Raw genomic sequence first — 22,870 nt, forward strand, 5'->3', positions numbered from 1 at the left:
GCTTGACTCAGCATCCAGTCCCTGCATCGGCTATCAGGAGACTTGAATTTCTTACCTGGCTTTGGATACTAGGCTTCTGCTTTCATCTCTCCCGCTTCCCGTTCCCCACGCTTGTAAGGCACTGGAATTATTTTAGGTGCTAAAGAAAGAGGAACCCAGCAAAGGTGAGGTGAGGGGCATAAATGCAAGAAACCCAACAGACTTCAAATCTAACTTATATGTCAGAAAACAAACTCCAAACAGCTTGCTTTTCCTGATTTCCCAGTAAAATATCTGCAGAGTTTTTCACTTAGATATTGCTTCCCCAAACACGGGCATCCCAAAATAGCATCATCTACAATGCTATTCTGTGTTACATTAAATCGAAAAGACTGTTATTGGCACCACATCTGGCATCGGCTTTGATGTGGAACATGAGCTTAAATACTGATCTTTTTTTTTTTTTACAGGCATCCCAGCTCGCAGCTGAAGGAAACAGTGTGCAAGAGCCACATCCTACACACTGAGCAAACCATGTCAGCCTGCACAGCAGAGTAAGCCTGAGATAGAAAGCCTTATCTATTACTGATATTGTAAAAAATAAATAAATTCTAAAATATAAAAAACATAGGAAATAATATTTTTGTAGGGTTTATGCTCACCTCTTAAAAATTATGAGCTTGATGCTGCTCAGAGGGGTCATTCAACTTTCGGCATCACGCTATGAAAGTTGGTACCCGTCCAAGCCAGTAAAGCCAAGGGCCCCTCTGGAAATAAACCACTAGAGGGAGACTGTCTTCAGCAATGTAACACCCACAGGGAGAATCATTTAATAAAATCAAGATTGAGATAAAATGTGCTCCCTATAGCTCAGGTCAAAATTACTCTCTGCGTTTCTTCTTCACAAACAAAAGTGGCTGAAATGAATGGGTCGAGTTTGGCTTCGTTACTGTAAACTGAGGAAGTGTCATGTAAATGGGATCGGGCAGTCACGTATTCTTCTACTGTTTGCAAGAGAGGTTAGGCCGACTCTATTAAAAAAAAAAAAAACACACCAAAAAAATACCCCAGCCACTGAAAATACTAATAGCTGTATCCTAGCAACATCACGGATTCCATGTGGACTTTGTTCTGGAGTCTACAGCCTTATTTCATCAAAATTATTGACTTTCTCAAAGTCTCTAAACGACCATCAAAACCCAGTTAGTGCTTAAAAAATACAAACATTTAATTAGTCACATTAATAAGAAAAAAAGAAAAGCAGCATTGCATGCTAGCGCTCCCTTTTCATGGAGCTCAGTTTAGCTGCCTTTGAAATCAATGTCAAAATTCCCACTTCATTTCTTGGTAGCAGAGCCGGGTCCCTCCTTTGAGAAGAAAAGCTGGAAATGGCCCTACAGAAGTTGGCAGATGAGGTTTGTTTGCCAGGCTGGGCTCACGCGTTGCACGGACGAAATCCATACAGCTCTCCACGGTCCTCCCAGTCGTCATGTCCTTATTGTAAAGGTAATTCAATTGGCATTCAAATGATAGACAGAGGCTTTCTACAAGGCTTTTGTACTATGCACATAACCAATGTCTTTTTTTCCTCCCCCTACGCTTTGTTTCTATTTAACCACAATAATTTTCTTCCAGACCACAAAAAATGTGAAATCTATTGGGTCTTCCCCAAAGCCCATACCATCCTCCTCCCAGGTATGAAGACTTCAGGTTTAACACAGCTCCGGGAGGTTTTCCCTCATCGGATCTGCATCACTGAAGTGAACTCTATTAGATAAAATGCAAGGGCAAAAGGCCAAATAAATAAAAAAAAAAAAAAGAAACCACCCAATCCTCCCAAAGAAAAACCCTTCGCGCAACAGGAACACACAACAAAAAAATCAACCCAACCCCAAACAAATAAGTTGTTTGTTATCTTTAACAGCTTGCGTGATGATCAGAGGAATCCTGGGGCATTTTGGCATTTAACTCAGGGTTTGAGTAGGCTCAGATTTTGGTCACAATTTTCACTTAGCTCCAAACTACATCACAGCTTTTCTGCCAGTTTTTATCTGTTATTTCAAGCTCTGCTTCAGTAAGTTAGAAAGACCTTTTACCAGAGAGAAAGCGCTATTAAAATAATAGATTCCTTTTCATCAGCCTGCCTTAAAAGCTCAGATGATAGGATAGTACGGTAAAAAAATGTTTCTCACGCTTTACTTACTTAGCCTACAAAGTTGGTTGAGACCCACGAACACTTTGAAACTGCAAAACCTTTTTACGTGCTATTTCTATAGTTCAAAATTAAATGACGAGAGAACACCTTTGTTGAAGAAGTAATTTAAATACAGAAGGGTTAGTTAGCGACTTTCAGCCCTTGAACACGAATCTGGTGATGGCTTGATTTGAATTCCCGACGTAGCACTGAACTGCTCCAGCAGCGGCGGTGGACAGCCTTGGGCTGACCTCCAAACCACTGCCCTCGGTCACGGACACACGCTGCTGGGTTATCATCCCGCTCCAACACCCCTTTGACTAAGAATTTAGCATTCAACCAGTGTTCATGGACTCTCTGATGTTGTTAAATCCCACAGTTTTAGTCACATTGAGGGTTTTTCGCGTTGCTCATCCTTTCATTTCAACCAGCTGTGGGGCTGTAGGCAAGGAGGGGATATCCCTTTGCAGGGTGCCAAAAGAAGAGAGTAGTTCTGGCTTCAGGCTGAGCTGTGCATGGGTGTAAACCAACAGGAATGGTAATATATAAGGACGATAGAACAGCAAAGAAACCAGCTTTCAGATTTTGTTTCCTCAAGTTAAAAGTGGTATCAGAAGTTACTTCCAGCACCTCAAATAACTTTCCCTGATTATTAGATTAATTCCAAAACTGTCCCAAGGAGAGCAACTAAACAAGAATTTGAGATGTGCTTACCAAATTATGTTCCTAGTTATTCCTTGAAAGAGCGCTGTTGGGCTAATTTCTACCTGGGTAATATAGAAAAGGCAGGGGGAAGTTAAATACAAAATAAAGATGAAGATGCTTTGACTAGCCAAGCAGATTTATTTGAAGGCTCTGTTTGGCTTTTGGTAAGAGTAGCAACTGCAGCCTGTTGACCAGCTGCAGCAGGATTGCTTTTGATGGCAGACACTGTAGACAGCGAGTGGAGAACAGCAAGGGCTGAATTCATACTAAAGAAGTAAAAACCTGCATTCACAGTGACTTTGAAAGTGAACTTTCAGTTGTGCACTTGTTTTTTTTTTGCTTTTACCCAGTGAATTTTCTAGTCAGGTGTTCACAGCAGGTCTATCCGAAAGAAGAGAAAGGATAGCAATGGAAATAAGTTATTTCATAATCCAAACAGCCACCTTTTGTCCTGAAGCTGCCCACGCTGCCCATGGTGAATTTGCTGTTGGGTGCCCAAGGCCATTTGACCTCGAGGAGGGTGGTGGATTCCTCCTGTACCGAGGAGATGACGCAGCCCCTCTGTGGGGAAGGCAGTTTGCGAGGGCTGAAGTCGGTCGTGCAGGGAGACACTTTACGCAGTGTGTAAAGCCTGTTGTTGCCTGTTTGTCCTCAGCCCATGGAGACGGCTGCAGCACACGCATGTATGTGTGTAATTAGGAATACACTTATTTACTGCAAGACATTATAACCCATCCTGCTAACGAAGAACTTCGGGCCGGAGAAGCACCACAGCGGCAGAGCCAAGGGCTGGCAGGGCTCTGAAAGGCAATAAGCTGCTTATCTCCGGCCTAAGGAGTTTATAGCACCCATGTATCTCCAAAAGCTCATTAGCTCCTCAGTAAGCAGCTGAGACATGAGATGCACAAGCAGAACAGCAATGGCTTGAGGTTGCTACAACACAGATAAAACTTCTGGGGCTGGCTAGCTGGCAGCACGCTGGTTTAATAGCCTGAAGAAATCCCACTTACGTCTAAACTGGAGAAAGCCTGATCTTGTGAAATGCTCCTTAGTATCCAGCTTTGCCAGTAGGATGAGCCCGAGCTAAAACTCAGCCCTGAGGAGGGGCTGCAGCCCCCTCCCTGGTGCCCACCGAGAGCCGGGACCAGCAGGGCATGGCATCTGGCCACAGCGGTGGAGGAAGCCACGCACCCTGATGTGTGCCTGGGGACGTTCCCCTGGAGACTTTAGAGGAATGGCTTTTCCTAACTTTCTCAGCATGTCCGTGGGACTGGAATTGCTGTAGCTCCTGCAGAGAGCCGTTGTATCAGGGATGTTTCCTGTCTCACTGCGGCTATTCCCCATGTCACAGGGGAGCTCCTCCACAAAAGAGCCGCTTCTGAAGAACAGCGTGTCACCAACAATTCAGCGGGTTAAGTTTAGCAGAGCCAGTGATAGAAGTGAGCAGGAAGGAGCTATTCTTCCCCTCTGCTTTTCTTCCCTCTTCATTGAGGGAAAACAGCTCAGATGTGCTGGCCTTTAAAGACCAGCTCCCTTTGCAGAAGGCTACAGAACTTTCAGCAAGTGCCATGCACGGAGGCATTCACAGCCATGATACCTGCGTCTGGTTATTTCCAGTCAAAATAATCTCCTACTCAATTATGGAGAAGAATAGAGAAGCTCAGCCTGACTCACAATCACATGGGGGAAAAATGAGAGGAGTTGTTCAAGTTCAAAACGTTCAGCTCGCTGTGGAGGAGGATTAGTACCGCTGTGGAAGGAGGCTTTCTCTCCCTCTGCAACAGCACAGCACTAAGGGATGGAAAAGACCCGAGTCCACTTCCCTGCTGTGCCAAATATACTCCTCCGTTCTTCTCTCCTCCCTCCCCAAGAGAGCATATGAAGTATTAAACAGCAAGGAACAAGCCCTTGAAAAATGTGATAGCTAGCTGTCAGATACCTCTCTGCCAGAGAGCTGCAGCTATGTGACTGTTCGCCTGCAGATCCTCTGCTGCCGTCCAGGAAATTGGGATTCAACAGTGACATTAATGCTCTCACCCACTTCGGTCTCACCTGTACCTTTTGCCCGACTGTGCCAATACTTCTGTGAACAAAACCACATCCAAAATGCTTCATTAGTGCTTTGCTGTGCGCAGATCCAGCCTCTGCGTGCCCATGCTCTTCCCAGCCTGATGGCACTTCCCAGTGCCCCATCCCCGACCCGACACCTGGACACTCAGCGAGCGAGAGATAGGGTGAGGGTTTTCCAGCCTTGGTTTAAATCCGTCTTCATTTCACTGACACATTCCATGGCTGCACCCGGCTACAGAGGGCGAGCACAACTCCTGTGCAAAGCAGTTATTTTGGGTAGACCCGTAAATTTTGCAGACTTAAAACTTCTCACGCTGTCTTCATGTTAGCCAGTGCACAAACATTACCTTAATGTGTCATCTTCTGTTCTGTCACTGTCACAATTAGCATGATCATTGTAAACACCTACAAACCTCCCCCACTATCTCCTTGCACTCTCTCCTCCCTCCGCAGGGATGAGTGATGGCCGCGGTTACGCCAATGCCATTCCCTAGGCTGCAGCCTCGCTCTTCGTTCACCCTCCCCCTCCTCTCGGGTTCGTACCGGCTCTCTCTCCCATCGCACAGTTGGATTTTTAATTCCCTTGGCAAAGGGACAGCTTTTTGTTTTGCTTATGTAGCACCCTGGGCCCTGACTCACTCCGTTAGGTGCAAAGATAACACAAATAATGACTGTCATCCGGAGAACTGTCTGGGAATTACAGGCAGCTGGGAAGGAGGGTCCATATCTTCGAGCCAGCATCCGACTCAAGCCTCCGTTACCCCTTCCTGCTCCAGACTGACCTTTCCAGCTCCTTGATGACTAAGCCTGAAAACTCTTCCTTGCCTGAATTTTCTGTGACGGCAAAATTGTTTTGGCTGACTGCTCTCACCTGTCCTGCTTCCCAGTGGCATCTCGGCCATGGAAGGGCTCTGGGTTTGTCCTTCAGGCACATCCAGACATTTCCTACTTCTTTCCTTATGTCATGCCAGAGATAACACTGATTTCTACTACAGTAGTACCAAGGCTACAGGACGCTTCTCCTTCCAGAGCTCCCAGACACAAGAACACAAATAACCACCGATAATAAATAGCTAAGGCTTTGGGAAGAATACCAGTGGCTGGTGGAAAGAAGGCAATATGCCACAGTATTTTCTGTAAGAGTCGGTATTTCAGCTGTCTTTGCTGTTTGAGGCAGCGAGCGGAGAACATGAAGAGGCAGCCAATTCAAGTAAAGCACACTGAAAGGTCAGAGGAATCCATCTAGCTTGTGCAGCACCATTTTGTAAGCACAGAATAGCTCTTCATTAAACTCATTTTGTGAAAGTGATTGAAGTAAGAAAGGGAAATAGCTTAACACGCTCATTACAATCTCTGGAAATTACCTGTTCCCCGTGACGGCTGCGATGGATCTGGCTTTTGTCCGGCTATGCCCAAATCAACATACACCCAGTACATCTTAACGGTGGACATCTCCCTGGGCACCACAGTCCCTGTGGGCTGGAAGAGCTCCCAGAGCAGCTCCGTAACAGCAGAGGGGTTACAAAATACCCTCTTTCTCATTTTTTAGTCAAACACTGTAAAGGTGGCACTGTCCTAATGCCCAAACTGAGACTGAGCCTGGGCAAGGAACTTGGTTGAACCTGCTGGGCCTGATGCAAAGACAAGGTGAAGCACCCTGAGATGCAGGCATTGCCCTGCCTGACGCGGCACCTGGATGGGGTGGGGGGGCTCTTCCCCGGCAGGGAGATCAGAACAAGGGCTGGGGTGTAAGCAGCAGGCAGAGTTATCCTGGCGGGTCTAACCCCATGTCAGTCCCTGTGGGAGGCGAGGAGCCTGCTCACATGCAGGCTGTTACCCCCCCTGACCCCGCCTGCCCTGCATTTCCCCGTCCCTTTTGGCTGGTCCTTTAGCATCGCACCTCTCAGCCAGCCCCGCAAGGAAGCTGGCCCCAAATTCCTGGCTCACACTGCCTGTAGCACTACATAGCAGCCCCATCAGGCCTGGGAAGATGGATGAAAAACACCATTCCCTGCCGGTTCTCTCCTCGCTACAGGTGGGAGAAAGATGAGCTAGCAATTTGCTGCTGGCCTGGCAAGATAGCAGTGAATTACGGCGGCTCCTGAGCCAGCTCAGCTGCGCTGGCGAGCATTCAGGGAGAGGAGAAACCCTACCCGCAGGCGCGGAGGAGGGAAGCAGGTGTGTTGTTCCCTTTTGCTCACTTGATGGCAGAGATCAGAGAGCTAACACGGGCCATAAGGTCTCCTCCGAAAAGCCAGGCGCCCCCAAGGACAACCGATCCTCGTACTCGTGCTTGGCAAAGCGCTTTGGCTGCTGGCACCCTACCCGGCAGAGCTTGTTAACGCCATCCCGTGTTGCTCCGGGGGCAAGCGAGGTACACGGTGTCCCCTCCAGAGAGACACCGCTCCTGACGTCGCTGCCGGGGCTGGCGAGGGGACACCGCGCACCCGGCGCTCAAGTCACTGTGCGAACGTGAGAAATGCCTTGAAAATTGCACAAAGCACTGAACAACCCGTGGGCAATTCTCTGTCACAGTAGAACTTCGGTGCAAATGAGAAACCTAACAACTGAAAACAGCTCAGATGTGCTGGTAGGAAGCAAAAAGCAGCCTCAATTATCTGCTACTTCTTTTTTCTCCCCTCCTCAGGATTTCTTTACTCTCCTAACACTAGCAATAAATAACAGATACAAAGCAAATCCACAGGCAAACGAATTCCTGCGTGCAATACCGATTGCCCTCAACACATCTTTGGGCCAAAAGTCTGATTTTGTTTCCACCACCATTTAAATGCCAGGAGTTCAGCAGAGCTGTTCTGGAGGTCTGGTGGCACGATCAAGGTCGGTGCCTGGCCCCCACCACTTCCAGTGAGACTTTCTGAAACCAGCCAGCAAGATCCACTCAAAAGCCGCTCCACCGACATCTGCTTTTGGGGCCAATGCAGACAATTTAATTGCTATCATTTCTGGAATAACGCTGAATTTACTGATGGTTTTTAATAGAATGCTCAAAAAGGATTTCAGACATGTCCTTCACAAGAGGCCACGAAGGAAACCCAGTAATAGTACGCTAATTGCATTAGCACCTCCAGCGAGCCCAGGGCCGTGTGATGGTGCATGCCTTACAAGCACACAGCGAGGCCTTGCCCTACATACACAAGGATGGCAAAGTGGGAGACAGAGGACAAGGATCTGCGTCTCCCTGGCCTACATTAATTAAACTGCCCGTTATAAACCCACACCAGCAGTATGGGTGCAGCAGCAGCAGCTCTGTGCTAGTCTGGCCAAAGGTTTTTACCCAGCTCACAAAAACCTGCCCAGCCCTCCATGAGTCCTGTGTAACTGAGCCTGGGATCCGGTAAAGCCTGCACAACGCAGAAACACTGAAAGCAGCCATGTGGGTTGGGGACATTTTGCCATCTCCCCTCCTGTTCTGCCTTCTTTGGAACCCCAGTCAGACCCCACATGGCAGGCTCACAACTTGCAGAGGCAGCTTTTCCTCCATGTTGACACTCAAACATTTGCCACGTGAGCTTGCCACAAACCTCCTTCCCCTGCAAACCTCCCTGCCCAGCAAGGGACCACACGCCTGGACACTCCACTGCAACAGGTGCTACTGGACTTGCCCCCCCAGTTCGCAAACAAATTGGCGTTTGCTAGACCAAGTCAAGCAAAAGCACACTGGTGACTGTGACACAGGTATATCGCTAATGTATTGGACTGATACATATATGTGGTAGGTATGAACAGGTGTGCGCATGGGCATATACACACCTGTGTCACGCATACATACAGCAGCTCCATAAGCTACGAACAGCTTCACTGCTCCGCCTCCAGAAGGGGACATGGGGGCTCTCTGAGGCCACACCGAAGTCGAATGGCAGCAGTGGCCAGTCACGGCACCCCGTCCCACCCCACCCCACCTCAACCCACCCCATCCCACCGCACCTCATCCTATCCCATCTCATCGCATCCCATCCCACCCCACCGCCGCAGGGATGCCGCCCTCACCCCGGATGCCTCCGAGCCCCACCTCGGCACCCCACCACCATCCCCCCGCTCCTCTCCGCGCCCCGCTGCGGCAGCGGGACCTCCGCGCCGCTCCGCGCCGCTGCGCGCCTGACTCAGCCCCGCGCTCCGCAGGGGCCGGGCTGCGCGGGGGGCGGAGGCAGGGCGGAGGGAAGGAGGAGGAGGAGGAGGGAAGGGAAGAAGGGAGGGAGGGGGATTTACCCCATTGTCCTCGGCGGGAGGTGGGCAGAGCCGCCGCCGCTGTGCGCAGGCTCGGCCGGCCCCTCGCCCGGCGCGGAGGAGCAGCGGCAGCTCGCCGGCGGTAAGGGGGGGGCGGGCGGCTCCGCGCCGCTCCGCGCCTCGCCCCCAGCGCATCCCCCATCTTCGATGGGGCGGCGGCGGCGCCGGGCGCGGCCCTAGCGCGGCCGCGGAGCGGGAGAGCCGCATGGCCCGCGGGGAGCGCGGCGGCAGCGCCCCGCGGCGCCGGGGCGGCGGCGGCGGGGGGGGGACGGCGGCGGCGGGCATGGGGGCGGCGGGCGGCGCGGCCCTCGGCCCCGGCGCGCTGCCGCGGCGCTGAGACCCCGGCCCTGCCTGCGCGGCGCCGCCGAGGAGGAGGAGGAGGAGGAGGAGGAGGAAGGACCGATGGCGAACAGCAGCGAGCTGGGGAGCAGCAGCAGCCCGCACCTGCCCAGCGCCGGCGGCCTGCTGAGCGCCTCCGGGCTGAAGCTGGCCACCCTGGGCTTGATCCTCTGCGTGAGCCTGGCGGGCAACGTGCTCTTCGCCTGGCTCATCCTCAAGGACCGGCACCTGCACCGCGCCCCGTACTACCTGCTGCTGGACCTCTGCCTGGCCGACGGGCTCCGCTCGCTGGCCTGCTTCCCCTTCGTCATGCTGTCGGTGCGCAGTGGGGCCGCCTGGCCCCACGGGCCCCTCAGCTGCAAGGTGCTGGCCTTCCTGGCCGTGCTCTTCTGCTTCCACGCCGCCTTCCTGCTCTTCTGCGTGGGGGTCACGCGCTATATGGCCATCGCCCACCACCGCTTCTACGCCAAGCGCATGACGGGCTGGACCTGCCTGGCTGTGGTGTGCATGGTGTGGACCCTCTCCATGGCCATGGCCTTCCCCCCAGTTTTCGACGTGGGCACCTACAAGTTCATCCGGGAGGAGGAGCAGTGCATCTTCGAGCACCGCTACGTCAAGGCCAATGACACGCTGGGCTTCATGCTCATGCTGGCGGCTGTCATCGCCGCCACCCACCTGGTCTACATCAAGCTGCTCTTCTTCATCCACGGCCACCGCAAGATGAAGCCGGCCCAGCTGGTACCGGCCATCAGCCAGAATTGGACCTTCCACGGGCCGGGAGCCACCGGCCAAGCAGCTGCAAACTGGACGGCTGGCTTTGGCAGGGGGCCCACACCACCCACCCTCGTGGGCATAAGGCAGGCCACCCACAGCCAGATCAAGAGGCTGCTGGTGCTGGAGGAGTTTAAGATGGAGAAAAGGCTCTGCAAGATGTTCTACATGATCACCTTGCTCTTCCTGCTCCTCTGGTCCCCCTACATTGTGGCCTGCTACCTGCGGGTCTTCATTAAGGCCAGCTCCATCCCCCAGGTCTACCTGACCACCTCCGTCTGGATGACTTTTGCCCAGGCAGGGGTCAACCCCATCCTCTGCTTCATCTTCAACAAGGAGCTCAGGGTCTGTCTCCGAGCCCACTTCCCATGCTGCCAAAGCATCCAGAGCACCCAGGGCACCATCCTTTGCGATCTCAAGAGCTTTGGGATGTAGGGGGGCTTTTCTCTTTCTGAAAAAGAAAGATGGATATCATTTTCCATGTTTCTGCATATGATCTCAAGAGAGTGTGACCTGTGGGGGACATAATAAACCGCCACCCAGCACCCAAACCTTAGGCTGTAAGAAGCTATTTTATTTATTTTTCTATATTTTGCTTATGCTCTCTTCAGAACATAAAAGGTTGCTGTCTATGGGAACAGGTACTTGAGCAGAACACCCCCAAACCTTAGGCAGTAAGAAGCTGTTTTTCTTTGTGATTGTGTGGTTTTTAAAAACTAAACAGGGCTCCAAGTTTCTGGTCTTGCTTCTAACGTTTCTAGACATGATTCCAACAGATACGGATTAAGGCCATGACTTTTTTTTTTTTTTCTTTCCCTATTCCTGTCTGTTTTGATAAAGGCTTAACAATTTTACTCATGTAATATTTGATAAGGGCCGAGACAATTTTATACTAAAGTTATTTTTGATGACCTCAAGAGGTGTTGTTTTATTATTATTTGATTTTAAGTGAAGAACAAGAAGAGGATGTTCCTAATGTGGTCAGAAGTCAGTTTTTGGTGGGAGCTGTTGGGTTCATTCATTCTTAAATGGTTTTGAGTATTTGAAGCAGTTACTTATAACTTTTGCTTGACATGCAAACAGTGTAGAACTAATTTCAATTTTCTTGTTGCACTATTCATTTGGTAATATTTCAGAACTATTTGTGAAACGTGATTTTAAAATACCAACTTTAAAAATAATCAACTATAGCAGTTTTTAAAACCTAGATTGAAATTCATATTTTACTGCCTTTATAGGAAGTTATCTACAAACCTGGGTAATACTTGTACATTTTGACTGTTTTCTTTAATAAAATATTGAAAACCTTTACTGTATGTAATTGTTTCAGAATGGCAGCATTCTGCTTTGCTGGCAAATAACTTGTGTATGTGGAAGGTTGTATGTCTTGTGTCTGAGTAGATTTCACAGCTGAGGTTATTATGGACAAGCACAATCCTTATTTGCTGTCAGATCTCAATTTAGGTGTTTATACCAATAAAAGTGACTAAAGCTATTTTTTAAGAAGACTTAAGTTCATGATGGGCAACAGGTTTAAATAGCACAATTCTGTGTGTCTACTGAAAGCAAATTTCTGCTTTAGCTAATCGCTCCTCTGTTAATGATAGAAAAGTGCGTAATTGTGGATCGCTAATTTTAGTTGTCAAAGCAGTTTTTTAGCATGGTGGCTTGGTTAATACTGTACTCATTTCTAAACTATATTCTTAATGGGTAATCTACGTTTATTAAGTGTGGCATTTTAACCTGCTTTATTGTCCTACAAAAAAAACTTCTCTGAAACTATTTTAACCGGCAGTCTGATGGCAAGATCCTGACACAACTTTTTAGCCATCTCAGAGGAAGCTGTCCCTGCCGTGCTTTCTTTCCGATGCATCACATAACATTTATCAAACACAGATGATAGCAGTGCTGGAGCAAGTCACACGCAAGGTGGCAGAGAAAAGCTCCATTTCCGTGAAGAAATCCGTGTCTGTGCTAAGAGTATTTCTGTAGAGTAGTGCAAAGTTGTTAGGCATCAACTGAGAAATGGTTGTCCTGACAGAAGTGAGCACCGAGGAGACGTGTGACAGATCAGAAGAGGGCTGAGGTGGCAGCTTCAGATGGAGGCAGGGAATGAAATGTGAGGCTTCTGGTTTGGTTTTATGTCTTGGTTTCTAACCCCAAATCAGATCTGAACACCAGAGAGGCAACATTTCTTGAAGCGCATGCATAAGGAGAAGTTTGCAGTTTGAGCTTTCGGCATAGCGGCCGAGAAGGCAGGCAGGAGGAAGATGGAGCTGTAGTGATACTGCCCGAGCTGGGCTGAGGAATACAACCATGGATGGGGTGTCTTGAAAACCAAGTGAGACTTAATGGTCATTTCCAAAGCTGTTTGAAAATGCATCTGGGTACAGAAGAAAGCTGTCAGGAACCCCAGATCACAGCAGGAGATGGTTATCAGAGCTGGCTATATTTTCATCCTGGAATATCAGATCATAGCGTAGTGAATCTTGGAGAGTAATGGGGTAGAGTTGTCTTACAAAGACCTAGGGACAAGCCATCGATGCTGTTGCTGGGAATGGTGTTCCAAGTACACCTTACATGCCTGTTTTGCTGATGGGCCTTTTTAGCAGGATTCCAACTTTTGCAGAATCATATTTCCTTAAAACTTAAGAAGCTTCCTATGTAGAGGCCTAGAACTATGATCTCTAACTCAAATCTTGCCTTCTTTTTCCTAATTCTGCTGGTACCCAAGCCAATGTTTTCTTTCTCTTATCCTATTAAAAATGCCTGATATTTTGGCATCCTATCTCGCTTCTAGGCTATAAGTAGTATGGTTGCGATTCTATTTAAACCACAGAGATGGGAGAATAGTTATTTTAAAACCTCCTTAAAAGCTGCAAGGACCAGATTTTTCACTTCCAGAAAAATTAAGCACAAGTTGTACAGTCAATAATGTATGTGGGGGATGAAAAAAAAACACCTTTGGCTGACCTGATGGTTTGATTTAGACTTAGTTTATCAAGCCATGGTGCTGTATTGAAGGCCAGTCTCTGTGTAGGCATCACCCATTGCAGTGATGCCCTCGCTAGATGGGTGAGTCTGGTTCTTACCTGCTGAAGATAACAGATGCTTTGCTATCACCTATCAGTGGCAACCAGACCCAGCCTTACCAGAGCAAAAGGATACAAAAAAAAGTTTTAAAAGGATAGTCTATACCAGGCCTTTTGCTTGCATGTAGCTTCCAGGGCTGTCTCAGGACCCTACGATGGGCAGAATCAGTGCTGTTTGAAGTTAATTTTATATTTTAGGTACTTGTAATATCAGGCAGATTGTGATGCTGGCCAGGCTAGTACAGAAGAGAAGGAACTCCAGTAGCTTTAATTCAGGGTTTGGATGGGTGTTGTTCACTAGGCCTTCATTCCAGAAAGTGTGAAACTAAATATCGAGGACAGACACGTGGCAGAAAATGAAACAGCGCTTGGTGCCAGCACACCAACAAACACCACTTTGCAGGTCTGTCCTGCTGGCTGAGGGCACACCAAGAAAGTATGAGAAACCAGAAAGGGATGGCGAGGCACCAGAGGATAAACATACCTTCTGAAATCCAAGAAAAAATAATAAAGTTGCAAAAAAACCATAGCAGTTCCAAAGCGCAGCATTATGTTCTCACAGCATCCTTTAGTCTGCATATGGGGAAAGTGGGTCACGGAGATTAAATGTGTTGCCCAAGATCAGAGAAGGGGTGTCAGAGAGGATGAAAACCTGCTCTGGGTAACAAAATTGGAGAAATAACAACAGGGAGAATGGGCTGAGCATAGTGAGCCATCCCTGATGCTGTTGGGACATGTGAAGAGCAGCTCAAAGCCCCTACGCCCCCAGCTGCCCATCCAAAATCCAGCGTGCTGCTGGTCTCACTGAGACGTGCTAGTGGCTGAGACTCGGGGAGAGCTGGGTGTTGATAATTACCTCCCCCGTCCATGTGAGAAGCTGTTGCAGCCTGTTGTGCAAGTCCTGGGCTCACTTGTGAAAACTCAGATGACCTGAACCCCTCTCCCCATCCCCACTGACCAAAACGCAAAGTACTGGGAGGGTTTGGCGAGCTGCAGCGGGGCTTTCCCAGTTCTTCCCTCTACCTGTGCTTGACCAGAATAGAGATTGAGTCTTCTCTATACCGCTCCAGGCAGATGTGTGAGAGTTTTCCATATTCCGGGCAACACGAGTGCTGAGCATCACGGGAAATACCAACATCATCTCCCCCAGAGATTCTCGGCAGTCTGGCTCCGAGGTCACAGCGTGCTGGCTTTTGCATATCTGTGGTGAAGAATTGCAGTTACACTGAGACCCGCTCCGGAAAAAAATCTTGATTGCTGCTGGCATCTTCACTCACTCCCCAGGTATTTAACACATTCCTTGCAACATTCCCAGTCAAAAATCTTGAAGTTAGTGGAGGTTTTTAGGATAAACTTAAATCTCAGGCCAGCTTGAAAAATGACACTGGACTGAAATCTCAAGAAGTGGCTACGGTGATCTCTGACTTACAACACTCAATGCTTGGAGTACTGTGGGGTGCTTCTAGCTCTGCTGTTAGATTTGGAAAGAGTTTGCTAGGAAAGGGGCTGAAATGTTTGGTCCCAGCCAAATTATCTTGTTGGGTAAAGGCCTCATTCGGTGGTCCTGCTAGAGGTGGAGGATGAGCAGGGGGACGCGTAGCCCACAAGCTGTCATCATTTGCTTTTCCAGTACTAGGTCTGCACCAGAGGAGACAAAGCTGCCTCCCAGAATGGTGTGAAGCCAGTAGCCTTGAGTAAAAGGGCAGGAATTTGGCTTGGTCTGATAGCAACAATTCCTTCTTGGGGCTCTACCTGGATGTGATACAGCTACACCTCCAGAAGGCTGTTCTGCCATATGCTGCGGGACTGCCCTGGGACACGTTGTGCTGAGCGCGGAGGAGAGCAAAGCTGGCATTTTCCCCTCTCTTCCCAGCAAAGGATGGGTGGAGTTTGGCTGGACCCCTGCCACTTGCCCCACACGGTTGAGCACAGTCACCTTGCTTCTGTGTGGCACCCGCGCTTGCTCAGAATTGCCAACAAACCACCCCGAGAGATGCGGCTCCAGACAAAGTAACAGCCACATATTGGCAGAACGCAATGTTAAGTATCTCACTTCATTAACTTAGTCTGCAGATTAGATGCTGCTGTGGCATAGCAGAATGCTCCAGAAACCATATTAGATAGTTATGCTGCAAATAAAATTATTAGAAACACAGCAGGGGGGCTATTTTCTAATAGAGGTCCCCTAAAATCCTCAATTTTAGCACAGCTTCCTTTATAGTTGCTAAGAATACTGCACAGGCTACAATTAACTTGCTTGTGATATGAACCAGAAAGCACCTCCCGTGCTATGGTGTTCTTAAGCTTCAGAATATTATCAAGTATATGACGTCTTGAAGAAATGGAGCCATCAGAGAAAGACCATCAGTGAAGATCGTCACTTAAATGCTGGCGCAGAGTCACGCTGGGCCGGGGCCATGCCAACAGAAGTCTTACCCCAAAGCTCCTTTTATGCTGGTGACCTCTGACGCCATGTCATTCATGAAGGACCCTGTGCGGGGTAAGTCCTTACTCATCTGTCGGTTGTAGAACCGGTGACCGAGAGCTGATTTTCCCTCAGGCCTGACGTCTGCAGCGCTCTGACTTTCCTTCAAGCTGACGATGCTGAGCATCTTTGAGCCTGTTTTCACTTGGTACAAGTCATTAACTGCCCCACACCTCGGTACTTTATCTGAAAAATGATTAATTATTCTTAGTCACCTTTGTAAAGCACAGAACTACTGATGGCAAGAGCAGAGCATTACCACGGGTGAACAATCGCTGACTACATAAGCTTTCATCACTTAACTTTAAAGTCAAGCTAAGCCTTTAATGCAAGCTGTTGCATTTCTGTATTTCCATTCATGTTTAATGACCTCAGTACTTGCTTTCTGTCTTTGATCTTGTGAGTCACACATGGTTGTACTGTGGATGTATTTATCGGAAAGCCACTTTCTTCAGTGCCACATTTTTCACCTCTATGGTGACCAGGTTGATAGCGCAAAGCACTTTGTGTAGGAGGCTTTCAAGTTCAAAGCCAGTCTTGCAAGGGCGCAGGGAAGCTGTGAAGTCCCAGTTAATTTTAGGCAGTCATCACAGCGCTAATAGAGTAGGCAGAAATCAAGAGATCGCTTGGTGAAGAGAAAGCCCATCCTAAAGTTTCTGAATGTTATTTACTGGTGTGTCATTAAAAAAAAAAAACAAATTAATCCTGTGTTTTTGTGAGGATGATTAACCATTGGAACAAATCATCCAGAGAAAAAAAAAAACGGATCCTCCATCTGTGAGAGGTGCGGTGTGAGCCTGCGCGCCTGCCCACAGCACACCTGCCCCGGCGCCCGCTGCCCGCCCTGCGCCAGGGCCTGGGGCTCAGCCCAGCCCCCAGGGAGGACAAGAAATCAGAAACACCAGTAAACAGCACCAGAACCCTCTCTGTCTCGCAGTGATTCACTCCTTCCTTTTGCTAACTGTTTTACAACACCGATTTTATCATACCTTATAAATACCAGTGCTTGCCTCTCTCAGGAATTTTAGCAGAGGTAGAGCTGAAATGGCTTTGTCATTAAAAAAAAAAATCCACAGAGGGAAACAGAGGAAGATTCAGAAGGAAAGGCTGAAATCTGGGTGCTTTCTGACAGCGAGAAAGAGAGGAACGATTTAGTGGAATATTACCTCACTCCATCGAACCACTCAGTCTGTCCCCATCTGTCACCAAGTGCTTGCAGCAGGGTGATGGAAAGGAAACTGTTGAGTAGCTTGATAGTCGAGTAAATCAACTGGGCTTTTTCCTTTTCTTTTCCTTTTCCTCCCTCATTAGGCCTCGCATGCTCACAGGGCACAGCGGGTCCCCCAGTGTGCTGCGCCAAGGGTGAGGGAGGAGACGGACGGTCCCCTGGGTGCCATGGGGCTGCAGTGGCCCTGGGGCAGAGGGACCAGCCAAGCTGCCCCAGGGGAACGAGCAGAGCCGCAGGAGACATCTGGGTGTGGAGGAAGGCGGGTGAACGTGCAATATGTTCAGCCAAGCTGCAGTGTGACTAAAGGGGGAAAACATGGGCACCTGAGCCAAGGAGCCAGCAGAATGGGCAGAGGTAAAGCTCGGAGCCATGGTGTAAAAGCAAGGAGGGACACGCTGAAGCCGAGCATCACCAAAGTGCTTCCCGACGGGGTGATGAAGGATGCTGCAGAAGCCAGGCTCTGCAGGACCTGCCCGCAGCGCTGCCGATGGGGACGGAGCTCACCGCGCTCATTTTCCTCACCAATAGATCCTAAACTCTCAGCCAGACAGACTTTCTCTTACTCTCCGTTTGTGCAATGTCTGTCTGAGCCCAAGTGCTGATGTAAACCAAATCCAAACAGTTGAAGGCTCTGTTGCAATGTGCAAAAGGTTTGTTAGCGACTTCGGGGAGTTTAATGAAACCAGGGCGGGGACGGAGGTGAAATTATGACACCACCGCGGTCAGGAAGTTTTGCCATTGAATTTGAAGGGGTGGGGGACCTTCCTGTCAAGGTTTCACCCATGCGAGAGAAGAAATTGCAGAGGGGAAAAAAAATAAATCTACTAATTTGACAGGATGCGGTGAAAATTTTGGAAAGAGGGAGCATGGTTACAGCTACCCTGCCAGTGCCTCTGCCTGGGCTGGCCTTTCTGGCTGGTCCCAGGAAAGGGATTAGAGATGCGCTCCGATGCCTGGGCTCCAGGGTAGCCTAGAGGAGTAAATACATGGTGGGCCCACCTTTGCACCCCCTGAAATTAATAGCAGCTTTGCTGCTTTATGAACGCTCTGCCGCAAGAGCCACAGCTGCCCGTTCGCGCTGAAAGAGCCCACAAACGTCTGCACGAAGTGACATGAGTGCACTCACACGTACGAGAGAAAAAGTAAACAAAGAAGGCTCAGCCCTCCTTGCTTGGCTGGAACCTGGCCATGTTTTCAGCCTGCTTCTGAGCTGCACTACAGCCTTGGGATTTACAAAGCCACGTTGCATTTAAAACCAGATTTAACCCCTTCCACGTGTTGCGATGCTGGGGCGGAGGCTGGGTGGGATTCCCAGCCCAGGGAGATACGCACTGCCCACAGGGTGCCATGCTGAGCTCACGGGATGCTGGCAGGGACACAGCTACAGCCCATCCTTCCCATGCCGCCTGCTGGGACGGTTCTGCATCCCAGGATAGCTCAGGCTGCCGTGGTGTGGGCACATGCTGCGTACAGCACATGCTTTATCTGGTCTATGAGATTCATAACCTTTTGGGGACCGGGACATGCCTGGAACATGCCGATGTCTGGTGCCACGGTACAAAGGAGCATCAATCTGGGGTGCTCTGGGCACTGCTGGCACACAATGAACATGTACCCAGTTTCCCAGGCAAATCTGTGTTTGCAGAGGAGATTTTCTCTCATTTTTATGTTGTGCATGCATTCTTTTCCCCCACGAATTAAGCTGTCTTACACTCAGACCTTTGGGGAACCCGTGCCACGGGGGTGTTTACAAGGGTGCTGTAGGATTATATTGCTCATTCCTCCTTTCCTGCACACTGGGCTGTACTCCTTGCCATTAAACGCGCTGCCATCCACCCTGCCTTCAGCGCACCGGGCTTACATGGCTTCAGCCCTTCACATTCAGCCCTTCCCAGCCCTGACGACCAGGCAGAGTAGCCAAAGGCTCCCACCACCCTCTGAGGCAGCCGCATCATACGGGGGAGTCTGCCCTGCCAAATCATCGGGATGTATCCTACTGCACCGGGCTGGCTCTGCCCGCACTCCAGACTCTCCTTGAGAAATGACAGGTGACTTGCTGTACGTTTGATGTGCATTAAACTCATCTCCATTCCTGTGCTCAGAATTATTGATTAGTCTAGCAGCTGTACCCCCGCTGGGTTGGCATTTCATATCTATGTAATAGAGAAAGGCACACTGATTTTGCTGTTATCAAAATCCTCTTGTATTTGCACAGTCTTTTCTCTTCCTGCAATTTTCTAATTCCTTCTGGAGAACATGTTACACATTGTCAAGATCAAATTCCTGAGACATCTTGTTTAAATCAAGAGATTCTTAGCACCTTCTGTTTCTCTCGAATAGCCATCTGCACAGTAATAACAAATTAGGGAGCTACTGGGGCAGGGGAGTCATCAGCGAGGACCTCAGACCGTGGTCATACTTGGTGTTATCATACATCATTATGGTGCATTATGCTGATAAAGCTAATCAGCAAAGTACTTCTTGACAAGATACATTGTAAAATTTTCTAACGTACTAGGGTTCTGAAGTAACAACAAGTCTGAAGCCTAGACTCTATCTACAAAGGGATAAAGCCAATCATAATCCTGTTTCTTACCTTAGAGTTTACCATACAGACCATATGGTACCCCAAACTATCTTCTCAGCCATCAAGACACTCTTCAAATTAGCAGCCTTCACTTCAGCTGCTCCTGCTATAAAACCAATGTTGTGGCTAGGGTGACCTGTCTCCCAGGCAAGCACCCATGCCGATCTGAGCCCCACTTCCCACACAACCAGGACAATTCATTCTGTGTCACCCCCTCACTCATAGACTTCGTAACAATACTTTTTTTCAAAGTGACCACATTTCCCAGGGGGGGTGTGGGCAGGAGGATGCAGATGAGGCTGAGGTGCAGCTGGGTTCTCTCCAGCTCAACAGCAGAGCTTTCCCTCCAGCCCCCCCAGGCTCACAGGTGTGTGTTTGCTCGGCCAGCTGTGCACCCGCAAACCCGAAACACCTTGCTTCACCTTTCCTAATAAGCACATAATCAAATTAAGGCAGCAGCTCATTATATGCGGTGGAGTCCTTTCCTGAAATGGCTCTCTGCTAACCCCAAATCTGGTTACAAACGTGGAAGCTCCTACGGTTTGGTGTGATATCATTATTCTATAGCATATCTGTAATATAAATATTAATATAATATTAAACATTAATGCACGTTTCTATTAATAATTGATAATATTAATTCAATATTAATTAAATTAAACCAAATGTTGGCTCAGATCTCCTAGGTGGAGTGAATAAAGGAAAGTGTTTAAACAGGCTGTCTCTTAACAAGCTACATGTGGAGAATGAGACTGCTCCCTGTCACAAAGGTGTTTCCAGGGCTGCCAAGAGTTCTGTTCTCTTTCCCATCCCATTCCTCCTGCAATGGCCTGGCCCCTTCCCTTCCTCCCAGGTGGGCGAGGAAGCTGTTCCTGCCCTGGGATTATTGCCAGGGTGACGCTGAAGCAAACTGAGCATCACGGGGGGCCCCGGGAAAACTCCCGTGGCAGAGCTGGCTCGAGGCTGGCCACATTTTCCAGCACTCCCATGGAGTCTAGTTTGCTGTGCCCCTCCAGTCTACAGCTGCCTCAAGGGAAATGCAGAGGGGCATGCGTGGCCATTTAAATTTTGAAATACTCTTTGTGGTCATTGGTTAACCTGTTATCACCGTAAAGCAAAGGTAAAGGGCTTTTTTCCCCCTCTTCCACTGCAGACAGAAATGAAAGGCGCATTGCAGGTGTGCTTGGGTGAGGAGATCTCCCCTAGGATGGCAGAAAAGATAATTGATTAGGACAGAGTTTAGGAAAGAATTGGGATGCAAAAGCTTAATCTTCCTTCCAAAATGATCTCTCAAATCAACTAACCTTCACTGTAAGCATCAATTAATGAGAACTAAATTACTAAAAGGGGAATCGTGGTAATAACGACTGCCAAGTGAATATAGTGGCGATGTAGGACAGTGAGGTTGTGCCTTTAGCTCTTCTATGCCAGCAGCCGCTCCAGCGGCAGGCAGACCGGCTGCGGCAGGGACGGTGTGGAGAAGCCCCTCAAGGACAAGTTCAGGATAATGTCCCTCAAAGAAGCACCTTCCTAATGCCCTGTCCCAGGGCATCTGCAGGACATGAGTACTTCGACCTCCTACAGATGGTGTGAACTTTGAACTCATGTAATTGGGGCTGTTCTCATTACCCAGATAAATGCCTAATCCCACAAGTTAATTGGCACAAATGATAACTGTGAAGTTGCTCTGCTCTTGCCTGATAAACTCTCCCAGGAGTTCAGTTGGGCAGGTCTAAGGCTGTCATCAGATGTAATTGTCCACTCACGATGACGTAAACCAGGATTATTACCTTCAGCAGAGTCACTGGTGATTTGTGCCAGTGGGAGATGAGAAGCAGGGCTGGTGTTTCATGCTGTGGTTCTTTGTTTTGAGCACTATGACAACGTGCTTTGGTAAAAAAATGAATGAAGCAAGAGGTGTAACACATACACATTTGGGCTGCTTCTATTTTCCTTCTTCATTTTCCCTTTGAGTGTAAATTCAAGTCTATGGTATTAAGCTAATTTTACACTGATAGACATGGACAGAAAAGCAAATCCCAGGCTCCCAGTGCATTCCTCCTCTGGAGACTCATTGTGTGGGTGCACAGGGTGTTTGAGGAGCCCCACTACTGAGTGACAGTGGTAGGATCAGGTTTTGGGGCTTTTAAATCCTGGTTAAGGGAATTTCTGCAGTGCTCGCAGGTCACTCATGCTCTTTCACCAACACAATCCAGCCCTTTGGGTTAGCGATGAGCCCCTCTAAGACTTCAGATCTAATACCGGCTCTTTGCACCTGATCACATTAATGCAAACCACATATAAAATTACTCTTTGGTGGCCCCAGACTTTCTGTTTGTTTTTTTTCCTACAGGACCTGAGTCTGTTGTCACTTGCACAGCTCCTGTATCGCCACCGCAAAGGGTGAAGCAAAATATACAGGCTTTGGAGCAGGAGCCCTGGGGTTGGGCTGTTCAGAGTTGGGAGGATGCAATCCTGTCTCTCAAGACACTTATCCTTCTAAGGGGTGCAGGATCCACAAGGATCTGGCCAAATAGCAGATCCAGGTGGTCCTTTCTGTCTCTTCAGGGAGGCTGTGTAGCCCAGTGGAAGGTACCTGGTAAACTCACTGGGACATTTCTCGTCTTCTCTAATACAGGTGTTTGCTTTGATACAAGTGTGCTAACTTCTCTCAAACCGCTCATCGTCATCAGCAGCAAAGCACTGCTTGTTGAATGATGAATGACTTCACTTTTCCAGTTCCAGCATATGTTTGCATGTCTGAGAGCAAGAAATGTGTGAAACTCACACAAACTATTGGAATTCCAGCTCCAGGGACTGACAAGTAAATATGAAGTTGCACGGTATTTCATAGAAAACCCACAAGTTATATGTTTGCCGGGTTAAAGTTGATCCTTTGAGGTGTGTGCCAAGAAAAACCTCTGGTATTAGCTACACCAAAATACCTCCGTGATCTAAGACTGCAGCTTGGTTGGGGAGTTCATGCCTTGTAAATCGCTGAGTTTCCCTAAAAGCAGCCAGAGGTGTATAATCTTTTGCTGAGCTATCCGTAAGGAGCTCTGCTAACTTGGGTGGATCGAGTATGTGATAACGGATTACACTGAATAAAAATGGAAAACCACAATGACAAAATAATGTTATAATATTAAAATAAATCAAATCATATACTGCCATT

The 22,870-nt window shown here is 48.7% G+C and overlaps 1 protein-coding gene across 1 annotated transcript; it reads left to right on the plus strand.

The window, feature by feature from the left end:
- The first annotated feature begins 9,499 nt into the window (after positions 1-9,499).
- GPR27 (G protein-coupled receptor 27) lies at positions 9,500-12,100 on the plus strand. The gene has a single exon (XM_054216732.1). The coding sequence runs from the start codon at positions 9,596-9,598 to the stop codon at positions 10,736-10,738; it is 1,143 nt and encodes a 380-aa protein (XP_054072707.1). The 5' UTR covers positions 9,500-9,595; the 3' UTR covers positions 10,739-12,100.
- The last annotated feature ends 10,770 nt before the right edge of the window (positions 12,101-22,870 follow it).

This window comes from Rissa tridactyla, chromosome 10 (assembly GCF_028500815.1).
Source record: "Rissa tridactyla isolate bRisTri1 chromosome 10, bRisTri1.patW.cur.20221130, whole genome shotgun sequence".
Classification (NCBI taxonomy): Eukaryota; Metazoa; Chordata; class Aves; order Charadriiformes; family Laridae; genus Rissa; species Rissa tridactyla.

Coding starts and splice junctions, on each gene's coding strand:
- GPR27 (XM_054216732.1), top strand. CDS start 9,596: ATGGCGAACAGCAGCGAGCTGGGGAGCAGCAGCAGCCCGCACCTGCCC.